At 50.7% G+C, this 22220-nt stretch overlaps 1 protein-coding gene across 1 annotated transcript in view; it reads right to left on the reverse strand.

Moving 5' to 3' along the window:
• Positions 1 to 19550, reverse strand: part of TSPAN15 (tetraspanin 15) — a 49785-nt gene extending 30235 nt beyond the window's left edge. The window contains exon 1 of the mRNA XM_079900717.1: positions 19359 to 19550. Within this exon, the coding sequence (XP_079756843.1) occupies positions 19359 to 19454 (96 nt within the window). The 5' untranslated portion in view covers positions 19455 to 19550. The remainder of the gene's footprint in view (positions 1 to 19358) is intronic.
• Between the last annotated feature and the right edge of the window lie 2670 nt (positions 19551 to 22220).

Genomic DNA, 22220 nt, shown 5'->3' on the forward strand with positions numbered 1-22220 from the left:
GCCCTGATCAAGGCACACACCTCCCAGCCTCCCACAGCAGCTGTGGGAAGGAGACCAACTGTTTTTTGGAAATAACAAAGCTGAAAGAGGCTAATGCCCATCCCCCAAAGCTCAGCTCAAAGCCTCCTCCCCTGGAAAGCCTTCCTGGATCACCCCAGCTATAGAGATCTTTCTCCACTTGTGATCACCTATGAAATCACCAATGGGAAGCCCTCACTGGTACTGCTATTTACAATACTAACTATGCCCACTGAACAGATCATTCTGGGTATTTACTACCCACGGCATGCAGAGCGAGGGGGCAGGACCCAGCAACACATATACTATACCATCTCTGACCTCAACAACTTCACAGTCTGCATACATGATGCAAATGCATTAGTCCCAAAAGTTCACAGGAAGTTTAGCTTAGCTCCCAGACCACATTCTCCCCACAGAAGCCATATGGAAAGTGGTTGGAGCCCAAGTCGGTTCACAGTGGCCTAATGAACCACAATGCCCCTGAAGCAAGATACCGTGCAAAAGTTCCGGGCACCCAGCAGGTGCTCAATAAATGTTACTTCTCCTTTCCCAGTAAAGATGCAGTACTGTTGTAACCCTGACATTTCAAGACTCAAATCAGACGCCAGAAACCATTTCCCCTTTAGAGGCACTTTGGTCCAAGGATAAATAAGGGAAAGAGAGTCCCTATTCTGAATTCTAAGGCAACATTCACTGATTCAACATATATTTAGTAAGTGTCTAGTATGTACCAGGCACTGGGAATAAAAAGGTAAGACCTAGTTCCTGCCCTCAAGGAGCTCAGTCTGGTAAGACACACCTGCACACCAACAAATGCAGTGGAGTTAGGGAAACACTGGGGTAGAGGTAATTGTGCAGAGGCACTAGAGATAGGAAATGGGCAAGGAAGGCTTCCTGGAGGAGGTGAGTTTGAACTGAGTCCATTTGATGCACGTAATGGATAAGTAAGAATTTCTGAAATGGACAAGGGGTTTCAGATGCCTATGAAGGTGCCATGGGGACAGCAGGTCAGCATAGCTAGAGCCAAGGACAGGCAGATGGGGGAGGGGAGGAGGCCAGGGAAGCTTGCAGAAGCCAGACCACCAAGGCCAGGTCTCTCAGGTTAAACCAGAAAGTTCATTCATTCATTTGACATCTCTTTACTGAGAGGTTGTGTAAGCCAGCGGTTCTCCAAGTTTTTGGTCTCAGGATTCCTTTTCACTCTTAAAAACTTTTGAGGACCCTAGAGTTTTTGTTTTGGGGGATTATATCTATCAATTATTTACTACATAAGAAATTAAGACATATTTTAAATATTTATTAACTCATTTAGAAATAACAGTAATAGATTTACATGTTAACATAAATATTTTTTGTTAAAAATTTTCCCCCAAAAATTGAGGGGGAAGAGTGGCATGGGCTTTACATTCTTACAAATGTTAATGTCTGGCTGATGAGAAGAACTGGTGGATTCTTGAAGCTGCTCCTCACTCAGTTTGCTACCACATCACGGTCACGTGCCCCTGAAATACTCCTTGGGGCACTCCTGAGAGAATGAGAGCAGGAAAGCAAATAGTATCCTAGTATTATCATGAAAATGGTTTTGACTTCACAGACCCCTCAGAAGAGTCCCCCCACCAAGGATCCCTGGAGCACACTTTGGGAGCAGCTGTTAGGAATGGGCTGCGGGGTGGTGAGTGGGGCCCAGCTAGCAGTGAACCAACCAAACACAAAAGTCTCAGCTTTGGTGGAGCTCACGTTCTAGTCAGGGAGAAACAAATAAATAAGAAAAGTATACGGTATATCTTGGTTATAAGTGCTATGAAGACAAAAACAGAAAAGGAAGCCAGGGAGGCTGGTAGAGGGGGCTGTCATTTTAAATAGCACAGCCAGGGAAAGTGACACTGGAGTGAAGACTTGAAGTGGGGAGGGGTGGGCGTAGCTCTGTAGCATCCACGTGGATACACAGCCGAACATCCAAGCAGCTTCCAAGACCTTGGAATGTGCCCATGTGTTCAAGGAACAGCTGCTACAGCCTGATGGGGTTAGAGTGGAGGGGAAGAGGGGAGAGGGCAGGGGTGTGGGCTGCAGAGCAGATGGACCCTTTGAAGCTATTGAGAGGACTCTGACTTTTGCTCTGAGTGGAAGGCAGTACGAGTTTGCATCTGATATGACTGTGATTTTTAAATGAGTTAGTCTTGACTGCTGTGCTGAGAACTGGGGGATGGAGGCATGGAGGTGGAACGGTCAGGAATCCACTGCAGTAACCTAGATGCTAGGTGAGAGTGGCCTGGATCAGGGTGGGCACGTGAAGGTAGCAAGAAGCAGGCAGACTGGATATATTTTGAAGTTGAAATTAGGGAAATCACTGAAATAATTTAAGCAGGGAGTCACATGCTCAGATTTGCTTTCAAAAGTTGTTTACCAAACAGAATATGCACACAGCCGCAAGTGTCACCCACGGTTTACGCATTTGTTGTCATAGGGCTGGCGGTCCAGCTTGGCACGGTCAGCAGCCGGGAGGCCGGGCGTCACGCACCTCCTAAGGTGGCCTCCTGTACCCCCTCACCGCGTCCCCACACAGCGTTCGTGCAGGAAATGTGTGGCCTGAACCTAATTACAAGGAAACCATAGAGCAAATCCAGGACGCTGATGTTCTGCAGATCAAAGGCCTGGAGGCTTCAAAGGAATCCAAAGCAGTGAGGATAGCCTAGGTTGGAGGAGATGAAAGAGCCATGTCACAGTGAAAACAATGGGTGGACCTTGATTGGATAAAATGTCCACTACAAAGGACATGTGGGAAACAACTGGTGAAATCTGGAAATGGACAGCACAGATGATGTTCTATTTAATGGTGATTTGTTTTCAGATGGACAATGGCAGCATGTGGGAGAACCCCCTTTTCGGAAAGCTGGATGCTGGGGTACGTAAGGGTGAGGTCACAATGGCTACAAAAAAAAAAAAAGTACTGTATTTATTGAACTCTTCTTTCAACTTTTCTGTGGGTTTAAAAAAATTTTTTTAAGTTCATTTCCCCATCACAGCTTGATTAGGCACTACTTATTTAGCGCTCCCTGTCCCGTGAAAGAAGGGCCTCTCCCGCCTCCCCTTCCCCAAGGAACAGAGGCTCCGCCCCACACATCCCAGACAAGCTGGTTGTCTGCAAACAGAGCGTCTCTGAACAGATAACACCAGGGCGTGCTGGGTGTCCCCAAGCAGACCGTGGGCAGTGGGCCCCGGGTCTCGAAGTTCTTTAGAGCATCTCCCCACAGTGCCTAGCACAGGGCCCAGCACATGCCGTTGGTGACTGACAGTGGGCACTCAGGGAGTCCTGGGTCTGGCTTCCGGCCACTCAGCAGTTCTCCTTCCAATGGGAAGAGGGCTCATGCAGGGTGGGCCAGCAGCTCCACATGGATATCCAGGCCCAGCAAGCTGAATGCTTTCTGAATTTTCCTAAGCAACGAGAGGGCAAGACCCCAGTAGGTCTTGGTGGATCAGACAAATGCAGGCAAGTGACACATGACTGTCTTCCCTGGGACTCCAGAACCTATGACATTCAAGGCCTCAGAGGTCACCCCTCATGTTTCAGAGGCACTGGGACCTTTTCTGTCAAAATGAGATCCGCTATAATGCATGAACTGTAATTCTGCATCCTGATTCTTTTTTTTTTAATGCACTATGAGAACTATCTTAAGGATAACTGGAGAAGTTTTAACATGGACTTGGTATATAGTGGTGCTGTGGTTGTATCCAAGAACAATTTTGTTTAAGGAGATGCATCTGAGGATAGTTGGGGTGAATTGTCATGATGTCTGCAACTTCCTCTTACACAGCCAAATGTCAACATTACTGATTCTGGTTAGTGGGCATATGGGTGTTCACTGAATCATTCTTTAACCTTTTTTATGTTTTATGTTTTATTTTTTAACAATAAAAACGTTGAAGCAGCAAGCAAGATCCGAGTTCCATGTCTTCTAAGAGGAGATCTGTTCACAGTCTGAGTCTCCCTTTGGCCTGGGAAGTCTCAGTGGCCACAGCCAGGGGCTCGCTCACCAGAGGCTCAGGGCAGGCAGCCTCCTCTGGCCTGGAATTAATGCCCTCACCAGATGTTTCGCTAACTGCCAACTGGGGCTAAAGATCGGCTGTGATGGGAACCTACCTATTATCCATCCAGCGAGCTCACTAGAAAACAGCACCCCGGGGGGCCTGTAGGACACGCTCCTCCTTGTGCACAGGTTAGAGGCCTGCAGGAAGGGACACAGAGGGTCACTCGTCACCTTCAATCCCATCCTTCTCTGCTTTAAGGAAATCAGGACAAGAGAAGATGCATACGACAAAGCAACAATATGATGACAGCCGGTGCCAGCTGTGGGAGGAGGTAAGGCCGAGTGACCCAGCGCTCCCTGAGGCTGGGCTGGTGGGACTGGCAAAGAGCATGTGCCAGCTGAGGCCCTCTGCACTTGGGAGCTGTGTGACCTTGGACAGATCACTTCCCTCTCTGAGGGTCGGCTGCCTCTGCTGTTAAACGGGAATGATAACACCTGCCTGATGGTCACTCAAAGGACCTGGGGAGATGGGGAAACTCCTTTGTAAACTGTAAGGTGCTGTAACACATAATGAGAATCCCCATTCTTTCTTTAAAAGCCAGCAGATACAAAGACTGTTAAGTGCCTACACCTCACCAGGAGGTGCCACTATTTTTCTTTAAATTGACTGACTTTCGGGCTTCCCTGGTGGCGCAGTGGTTGAGAGTCCGCCTGCCGATGCAGGGGATACGGGTTCGTGCCCTGGTCTGGGAGGATCCCACATGCCACGGAGCGGCTGGGCCCACGGGCCCACTGAGCCTGCGCGTCCGGAGCCTGTGCTCCGCAACGGGAGAGGCCACAACAGTGAGAGGCCCACGTACCGCAAAAAAAAAAAAAAAATTGACTGACTTTTCTTACTAAAATAAATATGGTCTTGGCCTAACCTAATCAACATCTATGAAATCATAGATGTGAGGTATTAGTTATTTTCTGTAATACACATTACACCTAATGCACACGTATTACATTTTAAAATGTTCCCCCAGGAACCACCTAAAATCGTCTTGTGGACCCACCAGGACTAAGGAGATGGATGCTGTTCTGGCCCCACCCCCTTATTTTGCAGATGGGAATCTGAGGCCCAGAGAGAGGCAGTCACTCCCATAAGGTCACACAGTCCAGTGCTCTCTCCACTGCAAGCTGCCCTCCCTCATCGGGAAAAAAATGTTCTCACGCCCTGGCATATCCTCTCATAAAAGAAAAACAAAAAACCTGCTTCTGAAGGACGGTGATAGAGGCTCCATTTCTGACTTCCTGCAGCTTCAGAGAGCCCGCTGGGGACCTGGCCCAGGTGCCTTGTGCCACTTCAGGTCTGCTCCCGTCCTTCCCACAGAGTCTGACAGTCAGCCCACCTCCCTGGGGCCGTGGCCCCAGGAAGCTGGTCCCCACTCCAGGGCCCCTGCTCCTCTAGCAGCACCTCAGGGAGAACCAGAGGGCCCCCGGATGCCTGGGAAATGTTAGATGAGTGACTAAAGGACCGAACCAATGAACAAACAACCCATCCCCAAACAGCCCACCTCCCTTAAAAGCGTCCTTCTCTTAAGGACAAACACCTGGAATAGGAAGGCATCGAGAAGTCTGCCAGAAGAGAGGGGATAAGGCTTTGCATTTATTTGCAAGTTCCCTAACCTCTCTGAGCCTCTATTTACCTCAGTGTAGAATGGGGCAATAACCCTAAAACTGCCTCTGAGGGTTGCTGGAGGATTAAGGAGAGAATGTCTAGGAGACAACTCAGTCCAGCACACAGGAAGGGCTCATTAATTGTTAGCTTTAAAAAGACAAAGAGTCCAGTTATAAGGTAAATTAATGTTAGAGATGTAATATACTATATGATAAATATAATTAACACTGCTGTATGTTACATATGAAAGTTCTTTTTTAAAATATTTATTTATATTTTTGGTTGCATCGGGTCTTAGTTGCAGCAGCCGGGCTCCTTAGTTGTGGCTCGAGGGCTGCTTAGTTGTGGCTCGCTGGCTCCTTAGTTGTGGTTCAAGGGCTCCTTAGTTGTGGCATGCGAACTCTTAGTTGCAGCATGCACATGGGATCTAGTTCCCCAACTGGGGATCAAACGCGAGCCCCCTGCATTGGGAGTGCAGAGTCTCAACCACTGCACCACCAGGGAAGTTCCTGAGAGTTCTTAAGAGAGTAAATCCTAAGAGCTCTCATGACAAAGAAAACTTTTTATTTTCTACTTCTTTAATGTTATATCTGTATGAGATGATGGATGTTCACTAAACTTGTGATAATCATTTCATGATGTAAGTCAAATCACTATGCTGTACACCTTAAGCGTATACAGTGCTGTATGTCCATTATATCTCAATAAAACTGAAAGAAAAAAATTAAAAAGACAAAAGAGGAGGAAGCAGAAGGCACAACCAGGCTAGACAGAGGGCAGCCAGGGGAGATTTTCTCACTGCAAAGGGGAACGTTTAATTCTAAGTGAGGTGAGCACCAGAGGAGACTGCAGTGGAGAACCAAGACACAAACAAACAGAGCCGCTCCTGTCTCAGAACTGCGGGTCCCTGAACAATTCCTGTCCTCGCCTTCTTTCTGCTCTGATCCTGAGTCCACGCCCCCTTGAAGATGGAAAGAGTCAAGTGGCTGCTGCCACCCCTGTGGGGAGCCCAGAGCCCAAGTCTCCACTGCTGACTAAGCCTCCCCACCCACCGGAGCCTCCTGGGAGCTGCTAGCCCATCCCACTCCAATCACAGAACATCTGCAGCTGTCCTGAGCACACTGCTAGGACTCAGTGAGTGCCGGCTTCTCAAGGGACGGGGCTGGCTCATCTGTCCCCACCAACCCAGCACAGGGCCAGGCAAACAGTGCTCCCCGGTGGCACGCACAAGCGTTCCCGCTGCCTGAGTTCTTTCTGGCTCTGCAGAGAAGACCAGTCTGTGATAAGTCACACATCAGGCCTCTGTCCCCAGGTGCAGCAGCAGGCCCGTTTACAGTAGGGACACCAATAATCCCAGCTGGAGAGCATGCCACTGGGGTGAAATCACTGAGCAGCGCCCACTGTCCCCTCTGAACAATGGAGGTATTAGAACCAGAGGCACTTGCTGTGTGGCCTGGTCTCAGTTTCCGCCCCTCTGAGAGGAAGGCATTGCTACACCAGATGCCCTCCACTGCCCTTTGAAGTTCGCCCAACTAGAACCCCACCCAACTAACTGCCCCAAGTGATGGGTGATACGCCTGTTCAGAAAGGTTGTAAGGGAATCACAGATATTTTACAGCCCCACTTGGAAAGCGGTTTCAATTTAACTCTTTTCAGAATCAGGAAGTGCTTCCTGAGAGCTAACTTATATTCCCTTCTCATGCTTTAACCTCTTACTATCAGGCTTTCCTTGCAGAAACCAGTTGTAGAGCACAGCCTTTGAGCTGTGTGGGCAGACAGTTGCTGGGAAGGGGCGGGGCCTGTGTGGGGCAGGCCGCTTGTGGGTGGGGCTGCAGGAGGGGCGGGGCCACCAGCAGGGGTGGGACTATGGGCCTTACCCTCTGCCAGCCCAGCTCCTCTCCCCATCCCCACCCCTTGTCCTCTGTCTTCAGCACCCGCAGAAAGGAAAGGGATATTCAGGGACCTGCTCAATTGGACCCCTCCCTAGCGAGGCAACCTGGTGAAGCGGAAAGGGCTTGCATTGGTTTTCTGGGTTGCTGCAACAAATGACCACAAACGGCTTAAAACATAAACGTATTCTCTCAAAATTCTGGAGGCCGGAAGTCTGAAACCGAGGTGCCGCTGGGCCATGCTTCTTCCAGAGGCTCCTCGCCTCGTCCAGCTTCTGGTGGCTCCAGGCATTCCTTGGTTCGTCTGCCTTTGCATTCACACGGCTCTCCCCTAGGTGTGTTTGTGTCTTCTCTTCTGTCTCAAAGCTCCCTCTGCCTTTCTCTTACAAGAATACTTGTCATTCAATTTAAGGCAGCTCAGGCGATCCAGGATGATTTCATCTCAAGATTCTGAACGTAATTATATCTGCAAAGATGCTTTTTCCAAATAAGGCCACATTCACAGGTTCTGGGACATGAACACATCTTTTTGTGGGGTGGGGGGGCACCATCCAACCCACTACAGAGCTCACTGGTCAGAGTCAGAAGTCAAGTCCCTATCCTTCCACGAACTGGCCACTAGCTCATCACTGTGACCCCACGCAAGTTCATCACACCTACCTGGAACTCTGCTTCCCCACCACCTGCTGTACCTCCCCTACAGAGTCAGAACTGCAGGTCGCTGACACTCAATAGATCACAACCAGCTTTCCAACATGATGCCTACACATCAGCAGTTCTCAAACTGGAGACATAATTTCGGGGGTGGGGGGGTGGAATTATCACAGCTCACCCCCTAAGTGTGTGAATCCCTGACTCAAGAAACTCAAGTCTGGCTCTATAGAAACTTCTTTAAGTTACAAAGTTAACTACAGAGACGTGTTGCCTTTAGAGTAGATTAAAGGATGCTATAAAGATAACCAAAAGGAAAACAAAATTCTAGAACCATGGACACCCCCCAACCCGGATACATCTGGGTCCCCGGAAGAAGCCCAGCCTCCCGCACGGTCACCCCCATCCCCAGGCTGGTGGTCTCCACACACCTCCGTCAGCCTAGACTAGCCCCGCCAATACCCCACCCAACACCCCCGCTCCTCCACCCCTGGCTAGCGCACCCTCCCCTTCCAGGACGGCTCCCTCACGGAGAGCCTCTCCCAAATGTGCACAGTGACTTCCCAGCCCACGGACACTGTCCAGATCGGCAGCGAGGTTGGGAAAAGGTTCAGCAGGGCAGTCAGGATTCAGGTAGAGAGAAAGTCAGCTTGGAAACCGGGCCACTCCCATCAGAATTCCCTCACAGACACCACCATGAGCTGCAGTTTCTACTCCAGCTGCACGTTAGAATCACCCGGGGAAGTTTAAAACTTATAGGTGCCTGGGCCCCACCCTAGACCCATGCAGTCAGCTCTGAAGATGGGGCTTGGACACATGCCCTTGTGAAATCCTCAAGATGGGACGCCTCAGAGGCCCAAGGCCCAGAAGGTCCTGTCTTTTGACCTCAGGAAGTGACCCAGTCTCCGAATTCGGTGCCAGCCTCGGAAGCCAGCACCCCACTCCACTCCAGCCGGGCGACTTGGCCCCGATCTGTGACGGGGCGGGCTGGGGGCTGCACCCATCTCTGGGCCCAGTGCCCAGCCCACAGAGGGTGCACGGGAACTGACCGCCTGACCCCGAGCACCTCTGCAGCCCCCCACACTGCACCCAGCACAGCCCGTCCTCTGGTAGGGAGGGGAAACAGCACAAGGAGCCTTGTGACTTGTCCAAGGCCACACGCTGCATCCTGGGAGGGGCTCTCCAGCAGGAAGCGGGAGGGCTCTGAGAATGACCGGGCCAAGGCTGTTTTCCTTCTACCCTCTGGGCAAATATTTACTTCCCTGCAGGCCAAGATGCAAACGCCTCCACTGGTGAGAAAGTCTACTCTGGAAAGAATTAAACAAAACACAACAAGCACCACTTTCACAGTGAAACAGCTCCGGTCTCAGGGATGGATGCAAATGGTGGGTTGTGCCAGTCACGTCGCCCTCTCTAGGCCTCAGTCTCCGCAGCTGTGAAAGGGGAAAGTGCCCAGCTCACAGGGTTGTTCTGAGGACCCAGAGAAGTGAAGCGATGTATGGTGATGCAAGCGCAAAGCGGAGGCTCCTCCCGCCCTCCAGCCCTTCTCACCAACACACAGCGAGCTGCCACCAGGCTCGCGCCCAGCGATGCTTCTCCCGGCATCCGCGCTGATGCTTACCGCACAAGACGCCCGGCTAAGAGCCCTGGAGGCATGGCCCCATCCAAGCCTGGCCCCCTGTGAGGTACAACGGTTACCCATTTCCACAGACAGGGAAACTGAGGCACAGAGAGTTGTCCGTGACTTGTCACGTAGCCAGTCAGACCTGCTCCTCACCCATCAACCAAGAAGTGCTCGTTCTCCTAACCTGCTGCGTGGTAGAGCTGCGCCTCCAGGACTGGTCCCCTCAAAGGGCGTTTCTGGGGGCTTCCCTGGTGGCACAGTGGTTGGGAGTCCACCTGCCGATGCAGGGTACACGGGTTCATGCCCCGGTCCAGGAAGATCCCACATGCTGCAGAGCGGCTGGGCCCGTGAGCCATGGCCGCTGAGCCTGCGCGTCCGGAGCCTGTGCTCCGCAACGGGAGAGGCCACAACAGTGAGAGGCCCATGCACCGCAAAAAAAAAAAAAAAAAAAAGGGCGTTACTGACCTCAACATCCAGGCCCAACAAATATCCCATTCTGCAGTGACCCCCCCCCCCTCCTCTCCCAAAGCTCATCTCCACTCCTCTCAGTCTGGCATCCATGCCCTTCAAGCCCGGCTGCCACCTCCTGGAAGTCCTCCCCAGGGCTCCTCTGCAGTCACGGCCAGGCAGCCCCGCAGGAAACCACACGCTGCCTCCAACTGGCTGCTGCCGCCTGATTTCACCTTCCAGCTCCCTCGTGGGCTGACCTCCTAGTCTTCTCTGTCTCCCCTCCCACAGGCCCAGGTGGGAAGGGCCAGCCTGGAGCTGAACAGTACACCTGTGTGACATTCCCTGGCAAGGGCAGACCCTGCCCCTGGGCTCCCCCACCCCTCCTTCTCCAGGTGCTCTCAGAGCATTGAGGATACCTCTAGTTTGGCCTCCCTAGACCCACGTGCCCATCATGTGGCACACAGCCTCGCTGGTACACCACTAAAGCCTAGGAACTAAAGGGTGGGAAGAACTCAGGCCCCAGAAGAGGCTGAATGTGCTCCCAAGGGGGCAGACTTCTCCGCCCAAGGGCAAGGCCACAGCCATCCGCTCTAAGCAGGCAGAGAATCCCCAGCAGAAAGCAGCTTCCTCTGATAAGACAAATTCCAGAACTTCTCATCACACCTTATGTCCCAGCTCCCCCTGAGCTCTGTAAGGCTCCCCAGATAAGTCTCCATCCCCCCCAGGGACACCGGGCCTATAGTGTGCTGGGTGCTTCCACATCTCTCATCTTGCAGGGTCCTCCCCACAGCCCTCCAGGGTACCCGCAGATGAAGCGTCCAGGAGAATCAGAGAGTTGGTCCTTCACCCAGCGTCACAGCAGAACCAGCACTTGATCCATGTCTCCAAATGGTACTGCCATCAGGTCCTGACAATTAAACCTCCCCTCTGGGCCACTCAGACCCCAGACTCCTCATATGACCAGAGTCTCTCCACCCACAATTTGGCCCTTAGGCTTCCTCATCTGCTGCAGCCATACTTGCCTACCTCGGGCCTGTGCACTTACTGCTCCCTCCGTCTGAGATGCTCTCTACAGGCCTTTTTTGTGGCTGGGTCCTTCTCAGACTTTGACCTCCTCATAAAGGCCTTCTTTGACCACCCCATTTAAAGTAGGAACTCCCATCTCTTCCCACTTCCTCCCTAATTTCCTCCTTAGCACCTATCACAGCTATGTTTATTTACTGGTTTGTCTGACTAACCTGTCTCATTCATAGTTGTTTCCTGGTAACTATCACAATGCCTGGTATACACAGTAGGCATTAAATAACTATTTTGTTGACTGAATAAGCAAACGGTCCCCACCCTGGAGGGAATGGCAGATCAAGACTGGAATCTCCTGCCTTCCAGAAGATGTCGATTCCAGCCCACTCACATCCAGAGGTGCTCTCTGGGAAAGGTTTATCTTCTCAACCTCCTGTGTCCGGGTTTACCCAGAAGACATTGTTCCCCTGTATATGCTGCCAACTGGTATGGAAATTGCATTATCAGTCCCTAATCTGGTTGACTCTAAGCCCCACCCCAGGTTGGCATTGTGACTCACAGAGAGAGAGGAGGCACCGGGCAGGGCAAAGGAGAAGGGCAGGTAGTTACTCCTGCTCAGGAACGAACAACCAAAGGCAGCGAGGTCCCAACCCACTCCTACAACTTAAAGCAACCCCTCTCTTACAGGAGGGGGCAGGCTCATGCACAGAAGCCTCGACTAAGCACAAAGAAACTTTCTCGGGGCCTTACTTGCTCATATGGAAAATGAGTTCATTAGAAGGTTCTCCAAATCCCTTCCGGGACTGTCTTCCTGATTCTCTGGATTTTAAAGGTCCCATGGCCAAGCTGGGGGAAGGGAGGACCTCTATGGGCCTGAGGCCTGAGCCCAGCGCCAGGTCATCTCTGACAGCCCATGAGGCATGGTAACCGCTTCTCCAGTATGAAGGCTGCCTCACTTTCTACTTGAGTTTCACTATTTTCTCTTTGAAATGCTTGCCTAGAACAAGAGGGAAATAGACCTGCCCGATCAATCAAACACAATAAAAAAAAGTTAAATATGTACATATATGTACAAGGACATGTCCAAATGGGTAGTAACCCCAACAATGAGTTCTCGCTCAGTGGTAGAATCGAAGGTGACTTTTACTTTCATCTGTGTACCTACCTGAATTGCTTGGAATTCTTTTTAAACTATGTGCACATATTATTTTCACACAAACAAAGCTCTTTTCAAAACTTAGAAATTCCTGCTATGGACTTCCCTGGTGGCGTAGTGGTTAAGAATCCGCCTGCCAATGCAGGGGACAAAGGTCCGATCACTGGTCCGGGAAGATCCCACATGCCACGGAGCAACTAAGCCCGTGTGCCACAACTACTGAGCCTGTGCTCTGGAGCCCGCGAGCCCCAACTACTGAAGCCCATGCACCCTAGAGCCCGTGCGCCGCAACTACTGAGCCCACGTGCTGCTACTACTGAAGCCCGCGCACCTAGAGCCCATGCTCCGCAACAAGAGAAGCCACCGCAATGAGAAGCCCGCGCACCGCAACGAAGAGTAGCCTCTGCTCGCCACAACTAAAGAAAGCCCGCGCACAGCACCGAAGACCCAATGCAGCCAAAAAAAAAAAAAAAGGAAATTCCTTCTGTGCTTAAGTGAGAGGCCAGGTATTTGGCTCCTTCCAGAAATGCTGTCTTCCACCTACACCTTGAGCCCTGACATGTGGAGGGACTACCACGGGGTAGGGGCTGGGGGTACAATGGCTGGTAAAGGTCACAGTGACCCCATGAAGAAAGTGAAGTCAGGCAACCGGGTCCTGGTCTGGGTCTGTCACTAACTTGCTGTGGGGTCTCAGATACTTGCTTCCTCTCTCCACGCCTGTTTTCTCCTCAGTAAAACAAAGAGGTCACACTAGAGGTTCCTTCAAGGGCCCTTCTAATTCTCAGTGAGTACCAAGAAGAATAGAGAGGAAGGTTGGGAAAGAACGGCTAATCCTTAAGTAGCTGGTGTAGTGTTTACCATGTGCTAGGCATTGCTCTAAGCTCTTCCTATAATTAATCCATTTAATGGTCTCAGCAACTCTCAGGTAGGTTCTGGTGTCACCCACTTTACAGATAAGACAACTGAGGCAGATGGAAGTTAGTGCCTATGTCACTCAACCTATAAGTGTCAGAGTTGGGATTTGAACCCAGATAGCTTGGTACAGAGTCCACACTCTTCACCATTAAACTTTAGGGAAAAATAAAGCATCACAGATCAAACTATGATAACGGGGCCCATCCTTGGAGAGGGCAAGAAGAGTTAATATTGCCTCTGGCATTTATAACCTTCATCACCTATCCACACCCACTTCCTTCTCAATCATCAACACCCCTCAGCCCTGACACCATTACCCAACTGAAAACCCTACCTCATTGTCAAGACAACAGGTGCTTGCCAGAGAGCCAGTGTCTCCACGACCAGTAAAGCCCACTTTGCAAATTCAAGGCGTCAGCAAACCTGACCACTGCTGGCTATACACCCAGTTCAGCCTCTGATCCAGGTATCCATATCTCCAATCCTTGCTTCCAAGATGCAGGTTGGGACTCAACTGCCCCAATGCAACAAGCTTTCCCTGAGGACCTACTGTGTGCCCGGCTCCAAGACCAGCATTTGGAAGAGGATACGAATGAGCTACACCCCTGACCTCCAGGAGCCCACAGTCCAGTGAGGAAAAACAGTCATGTAAACGGATCTCTAGGATACCCTGTGGTTGGTGCTATAATTAGAGATGTGTCCCCAGTGGGCTAAGGGCACATGTGTCAGAGTGATTCACCCATGTGGTGGGAAGAGGAGGCTCCAAGAGCCTCTGGGTGAGCTCCTTTCTCACTGAACTGGGAATGAGGAGACGTGGGGGCTAGTGCCAGCTCTGCTCAGTGACCTTGAGACACACCCCCTCTGAGCCCCGAGGTCACCCTCTAAAAATGAGAGGGCCCCCAAGTGTGGGACAAGAGGTCACTGTAAGGGGTTCAAGGTCATGTTCATATTGACTCATAGACTGAGAAGTTTTCATTGTTCATTTCCCTTCTGATCTTTCCAATCTCATCAAGGAGCAAATCTCAGCTTCGGTGTCAGTTTGTCTTTACGCCTCTCAAACACTTGCCAAACTGCTTTTGAACAACCAGGGCAAGCCTCAGGTTTGCAGCCTACAGCACCCACAGTATCTAGCTAGGATTAAATAACTTGTTTTATCTTCCCTGCACTATATTTACTGTCATATTTACCTACTATATTTTTTAACATCTTTATTGGAGTATAACTGCTTTACAAAGTTTTGTTAGTTTCTGCTGTATAACAAAGTGAATCAGCTATATGTATATATATATCCTCATATCTCCTCCCTCTTGCGTCTCCCTCCCACCCTCCCTATCCCACCCCTCTAGGTGGTCACAAAGCACCGAGCTGATCTCCCTGTGCTATGTGGCTGTTTCCCACTAGCTATCTATTTTATATTTGGCAGTGTATATATGTCCATGTCACTCTCTCACTTCATCCCAGCTTAACCTTCCCCCTCCCCGTGTCCTCAAGTCCATTCTCTACATCTGCATCTTTATTCCTGTCCTGCCCCTAGGTTCGTCATAACAATTTTTCTTTTTTTTTAGATTCCATATATATGTGTTAGCATATGGTATTTGTTTTTCTCTTTCTGACTTACTTCACTCTGTATGACAGACTCTAGGTCCATCCACCTCACTACAAATAACTCAATTTCGTTTCTTTTTATGGCTGAGTAATATTCCATTGTATATATGTGCCACATCTTCTTTATCCATTCATCTGTTGATGGACACTTAGGTTGCTTCCATGTTCTGGCTATTGTAAATAGTGCTGCAATGAACATGGTGGTACATGACTCTTTCTGAATTATGGTTTTCTCAGGGTATATGTCCAGTAGTGGGATTGCTGGGTCATATGGTAGTTCTAGTTTCAGTTTTTTAAGGGACCTCCATACTGTTCTACATAGTGGCTGTATCAGTCTACATTCCCACCAACAATGCAGGAGGGTTCCCTTTTCTCCACACCCTCTCCAGCATTTATTGTTTGTAGATTTGTTTTTAAGTTTGTTTGTTTATTTATTTATTTATTTATGCCTGTGTTGGGTCTTCATTACTTCACGCAGGCTTTCTCTAGTTGTGGCGAGCAGGGTCTACTCTTTGTTGCGGTGCCCAGGGTTCTCACTGCGGTGGCTTCTCTTGTTGCGGAGCATGGGCTCTAGGCGCGCGGGCTTCGGTAGTTGTGGCGTGTGGGCTCAGGAGTTGTGGCTCGCGGGCTCTAGAGCACAGGCTCAGTAATTGTGGTGCACAGGCTTACTCGCTCCACAGCATGTGGGATCTTCCCGGACCAGGGCTCGAACCCGTGTCCCCTAAATTAGCAGGCGGATTCTTAACCACTGCGCCACCAGGGAAGTCCCTGTTTGTAGATTTTTTGATGATGGCCATTCCGACTGGTGTTAGGTGATACCTCATTGTAGTTTTGATCTGCATTTCTACCTGCTATTTTTGATGAGGAATATTGGTTCCCCAATGGCAGTGGTGATATAAAGCCTCCTTTTAAAAATAAACTTAAGTTTAAAAAGTGAATCAGCTTGAAGTAATATAATATTACATGTAAACAATATTATAATAGTTATAGCCTCTACGTATGGCTATTTGAACAACATCTATCAAAATTTTTAATGCACATACAAAAACAGGTGAAGCTGTTCTGTGCTATTAGACATCCCTATAGTGATTACTACTGGCGAGAAGGGGTAGCGACTGGCAGTGGACACAATGGGAGTTGCTGGCTTCTTCTGTCCATTCTGCTGGTTGACCTGGGGGCTGATTGTACAGTGGTGTTCACTTTGTAAAAATTAATCAAGTTGTACACACTTATTATGAGTGTATTCTTGTATGTATATTATATATTCATATACCCTTTAACCCAGCAATTCCACTTTTAGAAATTACCCTGAAGACATACACACATATGTGCAAAATGACACGTTCGAAGATGCTCACTGCGGCACTGTCTGCAGTAACAAAAGATTGGAAACAACCTGAGTTCCCCAGCTGGAGACTGATTAAGTCTATTTTGGCCTAGCCTACAGTGAATTCTATGCAGCCATCAAACAGAATGAGGCAGCCCCTAGCAAAGCTCCAAATTTTACACAGATTTAAATTTAAGTGAAAAGGTAAGGGCAGAGCTGTGTAGCGTGCTACTTTATGCAGGGGGAACAAAAAGGAATATATGACATATGCACATGTTTGTGCCTAGGACATCCTGTGCCTAGGATTGCATCTCAGAAAAGAATCATAAGAAACTCATAACAGAGGCCTCCTCTGGACAGGGCAGGCCAGGAGAGAGGGATAGGAGGAAGGCTTATCACTGATGACGATTCTTCTATACTTTTAAATGTTGTACAGTCTCCTTGCATTTCCTATTTGATAGTAAGTTTTAAAGCAAAAAGCCCTATGGAAGGTGCATGGCTATGGTAAAACGTATGGCTCCTTAAATACTGAGATGAAAGTGTTGGCACTTTGGGCTTATAAAGCAAGTAACCCTTGGCCCTACTCCTCCTCCCAAGGGACGGAGACGATAGGCTCTCCTGTAATGGCTTCCAATTAACAGCAAACCCAGTCTAGGACAAATTACTTAAACTGGGCCTCCACCCTGCAGTCAAATTCTGGCACCTGGAGTTGCCCTGGCAGGTGGCTGAGCTCTTGGCATGCCTAGGGAGACTTTTAAGCACAAATACCTGCAGGGATGGGAAGTTAACGATTTGGTAAGGCAACCTCAGGTGGCTGGAAAGGAAAGATTCTGAGTTCTGAGTCCCACCCTGCTCCAAGAGAGACAAAGCAAAGGTCACAGAGTGCTCTTTTCTCAGGGCTGCAGGGGACAGTGACAGGACAGGCCTTGAAAATTCGAGTTCCGTTTTAACTGTGCAACTTTCTTTTTTATAGTCCTTGGTTTCCCCACATGTCACTGTTTCCCCACATCACTAACCCCAAAAACAATCCAATGAAGTGTGGGGCAGGGTATCAGTTATCCATTTTACAGGTGGAAAAATGGAGGCGCGAAGAGGTTAAGAGACTGGTCAGTGATTATATATCAAGAGAAGGGTGAAGCCAAAAAAGTAATCCCCACCTTCTGACTCCTGGTCTTCCCCTATTTTCTCACCTCCCCACCCATCAACCTTAGCCTTCTTTCTTTCAACTCTGACCTACAGAGAATGAGCTTCTGAGGCCAGACAAACAAGGAGAAGGCAAGAAAAACCCAGAATCAGAATCAAAGGGCCTACGAGACCATCTAACTCAGCCGTTTTTAACCCTGACCACACAGTAGAATTACCTGGGGAGCTTAAATAAGTTTAAATAAATACATAGGCCAGGGCCCAGGTAACTGTAGTGTTTTTTAAATTCTGTAGTTGATTCTGATGCAACTTTAAGAACCACTGAATGACAGCTCAAATCACCCCCAACCAGTTCCACATAAAACCTTCTGCCTCCCTGAAGCCTCCATCAATGGGTCTGTGCTCCATCCTCCGGCCCCCACACATACTGCTCTTCTCTCTTCCACACTACATAGAGTCAGAGAATTGGACTGGGAGCCGGGCAAGTCAATTAACAGCTCTGAGGCCCCAAACATGGAAATGACTTGCCTAAGCTCTCCCAGTGATTCAAAACAGAACAAGACTAGAATCTGGATCTCTTGACTACCAGGCAAGGTCACATACACAGAGGGGTCACAAGGAAAGCCAGGCTTGATGGCAGATCTAACAGTTCCTGCCAGCAGAACAGACCCAATGAGGGCTGAGGAGAAGACCAGGAGTGTGCATGTGTTTTGAGGCAGAGGAGTGTCAGGTACCTGGGCAAGTCTGCCCTGTGGGGAGGGGTGTCAGGTACCTGGGCAAGTCTGCCCTGTGGGGAGAGGTGTCAGGTACCTGGGCAAGTCTGCCCTGTGGCATACTGGGGGTAGGGGGCTATTCTAGAGTGGCAGGGCTGGCACTGGCCTGTAGAAAGGTGTCCTCATTTCTACAAGGGGGCCCAGCCTAGTCTGAAATCTCCATAAAGAAATGCAGTCTATTGGGGCAGCTTACCAGGAGGGCCCAGCTCCCTTGCCCATAATAATAATGGCTGACACCTCTTAAGCTCTTCACTGGTCCCTGTGCTAAGCAATGTACTTGACCTGTTTCATTTAATCTCCACAACCATTCTGAAAGTTGAGTATAATTACTGTCTCCATTTGCAGACCGGGAAACTATGGCCTAGAGAGTTGAAGTAACTTCCCCGAGATCACGCCGCTGGAAAGAGGTAGTGGCAGGATTCGAAGGCTGGTTCATGTCCAGCCACTACCACCCTGCCCCCAACAAGAGAGAGAGAAGGTTAAGTGCAGGGGCGTTTTTAAGTTACTGAGCACCTGGGAGCAGCCGGAGACCACACGTCTGGTGGAATCCTCCTTTCACCAAAGAGGAAATCAAAGCACCTGGAAAAGCATCTTGCTCAGGGGCATGGGCAAGTAAATAGTGGGGACAGCATAAGGAGTTCAGGTCTCCCGACTCCGGACAACAAAGCCCGACCACTTCTCCGCAGACGGATAGAGAGACGAACTCAGTAATACCCGGCAGGTGGGGTGAGCGCGGCCAAACGTGGTAACCACAGCCTACGGCACCAGCGGAAGCGCAGCGGACTCGCAGAACCAAACTGCTGGTCAGGTGCACACAGGTGAGCCAGGCGGAGCTCCTTCGTGGGAGCTCCTTCGTCTGAGACGTTGCCACCAAGCTCTAAGGCTCCGCACCGAGCGGCTGAAACTCAGGCGGAGCTGGAGCAACCATAATTTCCTAGTTCACAAGGAGAGTGGGACGAGAATCCAGGAGTGCGCTTCTGCCCCTCCCTGGAGCAGACAAGCCTGGACCCAGCCCACCCCCACCGCCGGCTCAGCGTGTGGGTGAACAAGGGAGTGCCGACTCCCCCTCCCATGCCGGGGCCCGACTGGGGTCACTCACCCAGAACACCGTGGAGTAGATGACGAGCGAGAACTTGAGCCAGAGATAGGAGAGGCGCGCGCAGTAGCGCACCTGCTCCGAGTCTCCGCGGGGCATCCTGGGGGGCTCCCGGGCTGGGTCCCTCGCTGCCAGCAGCCCCACCTGAGGCTGCCTGCCCGGCTCCCCGCCCCGCCACCGGCGCTCACTCGGGGACTGACACCGGCGAGCCGCAATCACAGCCCCGGCCCGGGCCCACCCAGCCCCAGGGCCAATGGGCGCTCTGGGAGGGGGCGGGCCTGGGGCGGGGCAGCGGCCTGGACCCAGAGGAGGCCGAGGGAGGGGCAGGGGCGAGGGTTTTGCGAAAGAGGTCGCGTGCAGCTGTGGAAGCGCCTATGCTCAGGCACTTTGGGGGCCGTGGGAGAGTGTGTGCAGAGGGGCGCTAGGGAGACAGCTAGAGTGCTTCATTCGGGGTACACAGAAATGCTCGCTTTCCACTGTTGTCAAGAGAGAAGACTATGGGAAAAGAGCAGGAATTTATGGCTAAGGTGTTAAAGTGTGCAAATGAGTGTGCAAGGCATGAATGGAATAAGGAAGTGGAGTTCCTCAGCCTAAGGGGGGTGGGAGAGCCGCATCTAGGAAGGTGCTGCAGACGAGGGTGCGGGTAGGGGCCCTCGTGGAGCTGAGGCCCGCAGTTTCCTCTTGTAACAGTTTGGAGGCTTTTCCCCAGGTCTCTGAGATTCCCCTTCTCTGCAGCCAGGTGAGATCCCAACCCTGCCCCAGTGGCCTCCTCCTCTGAGAAGCCCTCACCCCCTCACCCCAACTCAGGAGCCCCCTCCCTTGCACACACTCAGCCCAGCTCTGACCCAGCTTCTTCGCACCCAGCCTTTCCCCTGCCCGGGGTCAGAATCTGTCTTCCTGTCTGTGAGTCTGTCTCCCACGGCCCCTGCTTGACTCACTGCTATTTCCTTTCCCTGCAGGCCTAGCTCAGCCTGGGACTTGGCAGGCCGGCAATCAGTGTTTGTGCCATTCAGGAATTAAATGTGTGGCCCAGAGGTTGTGAGCTCACGGCAGCGCTAGGTGGGGTCCCTGGTGGTGACTGCAGGAATGGCACACTTGTCCCAGTCCCCTGCCCTGGACTCCCAAGCCTCCCAGAGAGAAACAGAGACCAGGCTGTCCCAGCCCTCAGGGCTCTGCCATAGAAAGAAGAAAGTAAGGTGGGGGTGGGGAGGGAGGCAATGCCCTGCCCAGGGAGTTAAAAGGAAGCCAGTTTCCTGGTACTAGGAAGCAAGCGAGCCTTGCAAGGTTGGGTGGAGACTTGGAACCAGGAACTGCTGAGGGTCACCTTCAAATGAATAACCAGGGGCTAAGAAGGCATCCTACCCCAAGGTTAGAAGTCATCCTTTCTGTCCTTTAAGGAGGAAGAAATTAAATCTTTACCCCTCTTTGCAGGACTACCTTCCCTCACCAGCCCCACAGAGCCAGGCTTACACCCACTCATGGAGGTGCTCATCTCCATCCCCAGGAGGGGTTGTCTGTCTCCCTCTCCCTGGGGGTTCGCCTCCTAGCCTCCTTCCCCACTCCGGTTTTCTTTCAGTTGCCCCCGCCTTAGTCCTGACCTCTCTAGCTAGCTGCACGCTCTCCTCTTTCAAATCTTCCCTAGTGACACACACACATCTGAGTGGTCCCTCTCAGCTCTCCCTGAGCCCCTAAACGATGACGCCCTGAGGGATGAGGCTGAGACACCCCCGCAGAGGGAGCCTGGAGCTCTTTGGGGCTAGCACAGCCTTTCCCGGGCTCCTGGGCAACTTCGCTGTTCCTCCCACCCCCAACCTGACCCCAAGCACTATGGGCTGCTCCTCAGACACATGTGCAAATACTGAAATCTCAGAAGAAGTAATGACCTATTTTCAATTTTTCTCTCCTTTTGCCAGGACCTCTGGGCTGGGGGTCAGCAGGCCTGGTGCCAAGCCTGGCTTTGCCATTAACTTTGTTAGAATATGTGGCATAAATAGTATGACACAGAGGTGGGAGTGTGACCCTGGCTGCAGCTTCGAACCACGTGGTGATCTTCAAATGTATCCTGATATCCAAGCCCCACCCCAGTCCAGTTAAGTCAGAATCTCCACCGACCGGGGCCTGGGAATCAATATTGTTGTAAAGGTGCCAGGTAATTTCTGAAGTGCAGCTATGACTATCACCAAGTCTAGAGGTAGTCATGAGGGTGAGGTGGTTGGCCAGAATTTATCAGAAAGGCCACAGTCCAGAGGGCTCTAAGCTATCCAGTGGTGCGCTGGTCAGTGTTTAATAACTGGCTCTCTGGTTGGTGGGGTGGGCAGGGAGACCCTGTTGCCACTTTCCATAGTGTAAATACTTCCGCCATGTCTGAGATGCACACAATCACACCCAATCAGCTCAGCACAGCCCTGCAGCTCTCCCTCTCTCAATAATGATTAGCATAGAGAGCGCCACAATGAATGTATCAGTGAAATTCATGGCTTATTAATTAGCACAACAGGTATTAGAAATAAGCTATCTTTTGGTGAAATTACTGCCGGCATACCTTGGAGATATCGTAGGCTGGGTTCCAGACCACTACAATAAAGCCAATATCGCAATAAAGTGAGCGACAGGAATTTTTGTTACCCAGTGCATATAAAAGATACATTTATACTATACCACTGTCTACTAAGTGTGCAATAGCATTATGTCTAAAAAAGCAATATATATGCCTAATTTAAAAACAGTCCACTGCTGGACTTCCCGGTGGCGCAGTGGTTAAGAATCTGCCTGCCAATGCAGAGGACATGGGTTCAGTCCCTGGTCCAGGAAGATCCCACATGCCATGGAGCAACTAAGCCCACAAGCCACAACTACTGAGCCCGC

This window comes from Stenella coeruleoalba (genome assembly GCF_951394435.1).
Source record: "Stenella coeruleoalba genome assembly, chromosome: 16".
Classification (NCBI taxonomy): Eukaryota; Metazoa; Chordata; class Mammalia; order Artiodactyla; family Delphinidae; genus Stenella; species Stenella coeruleoalba.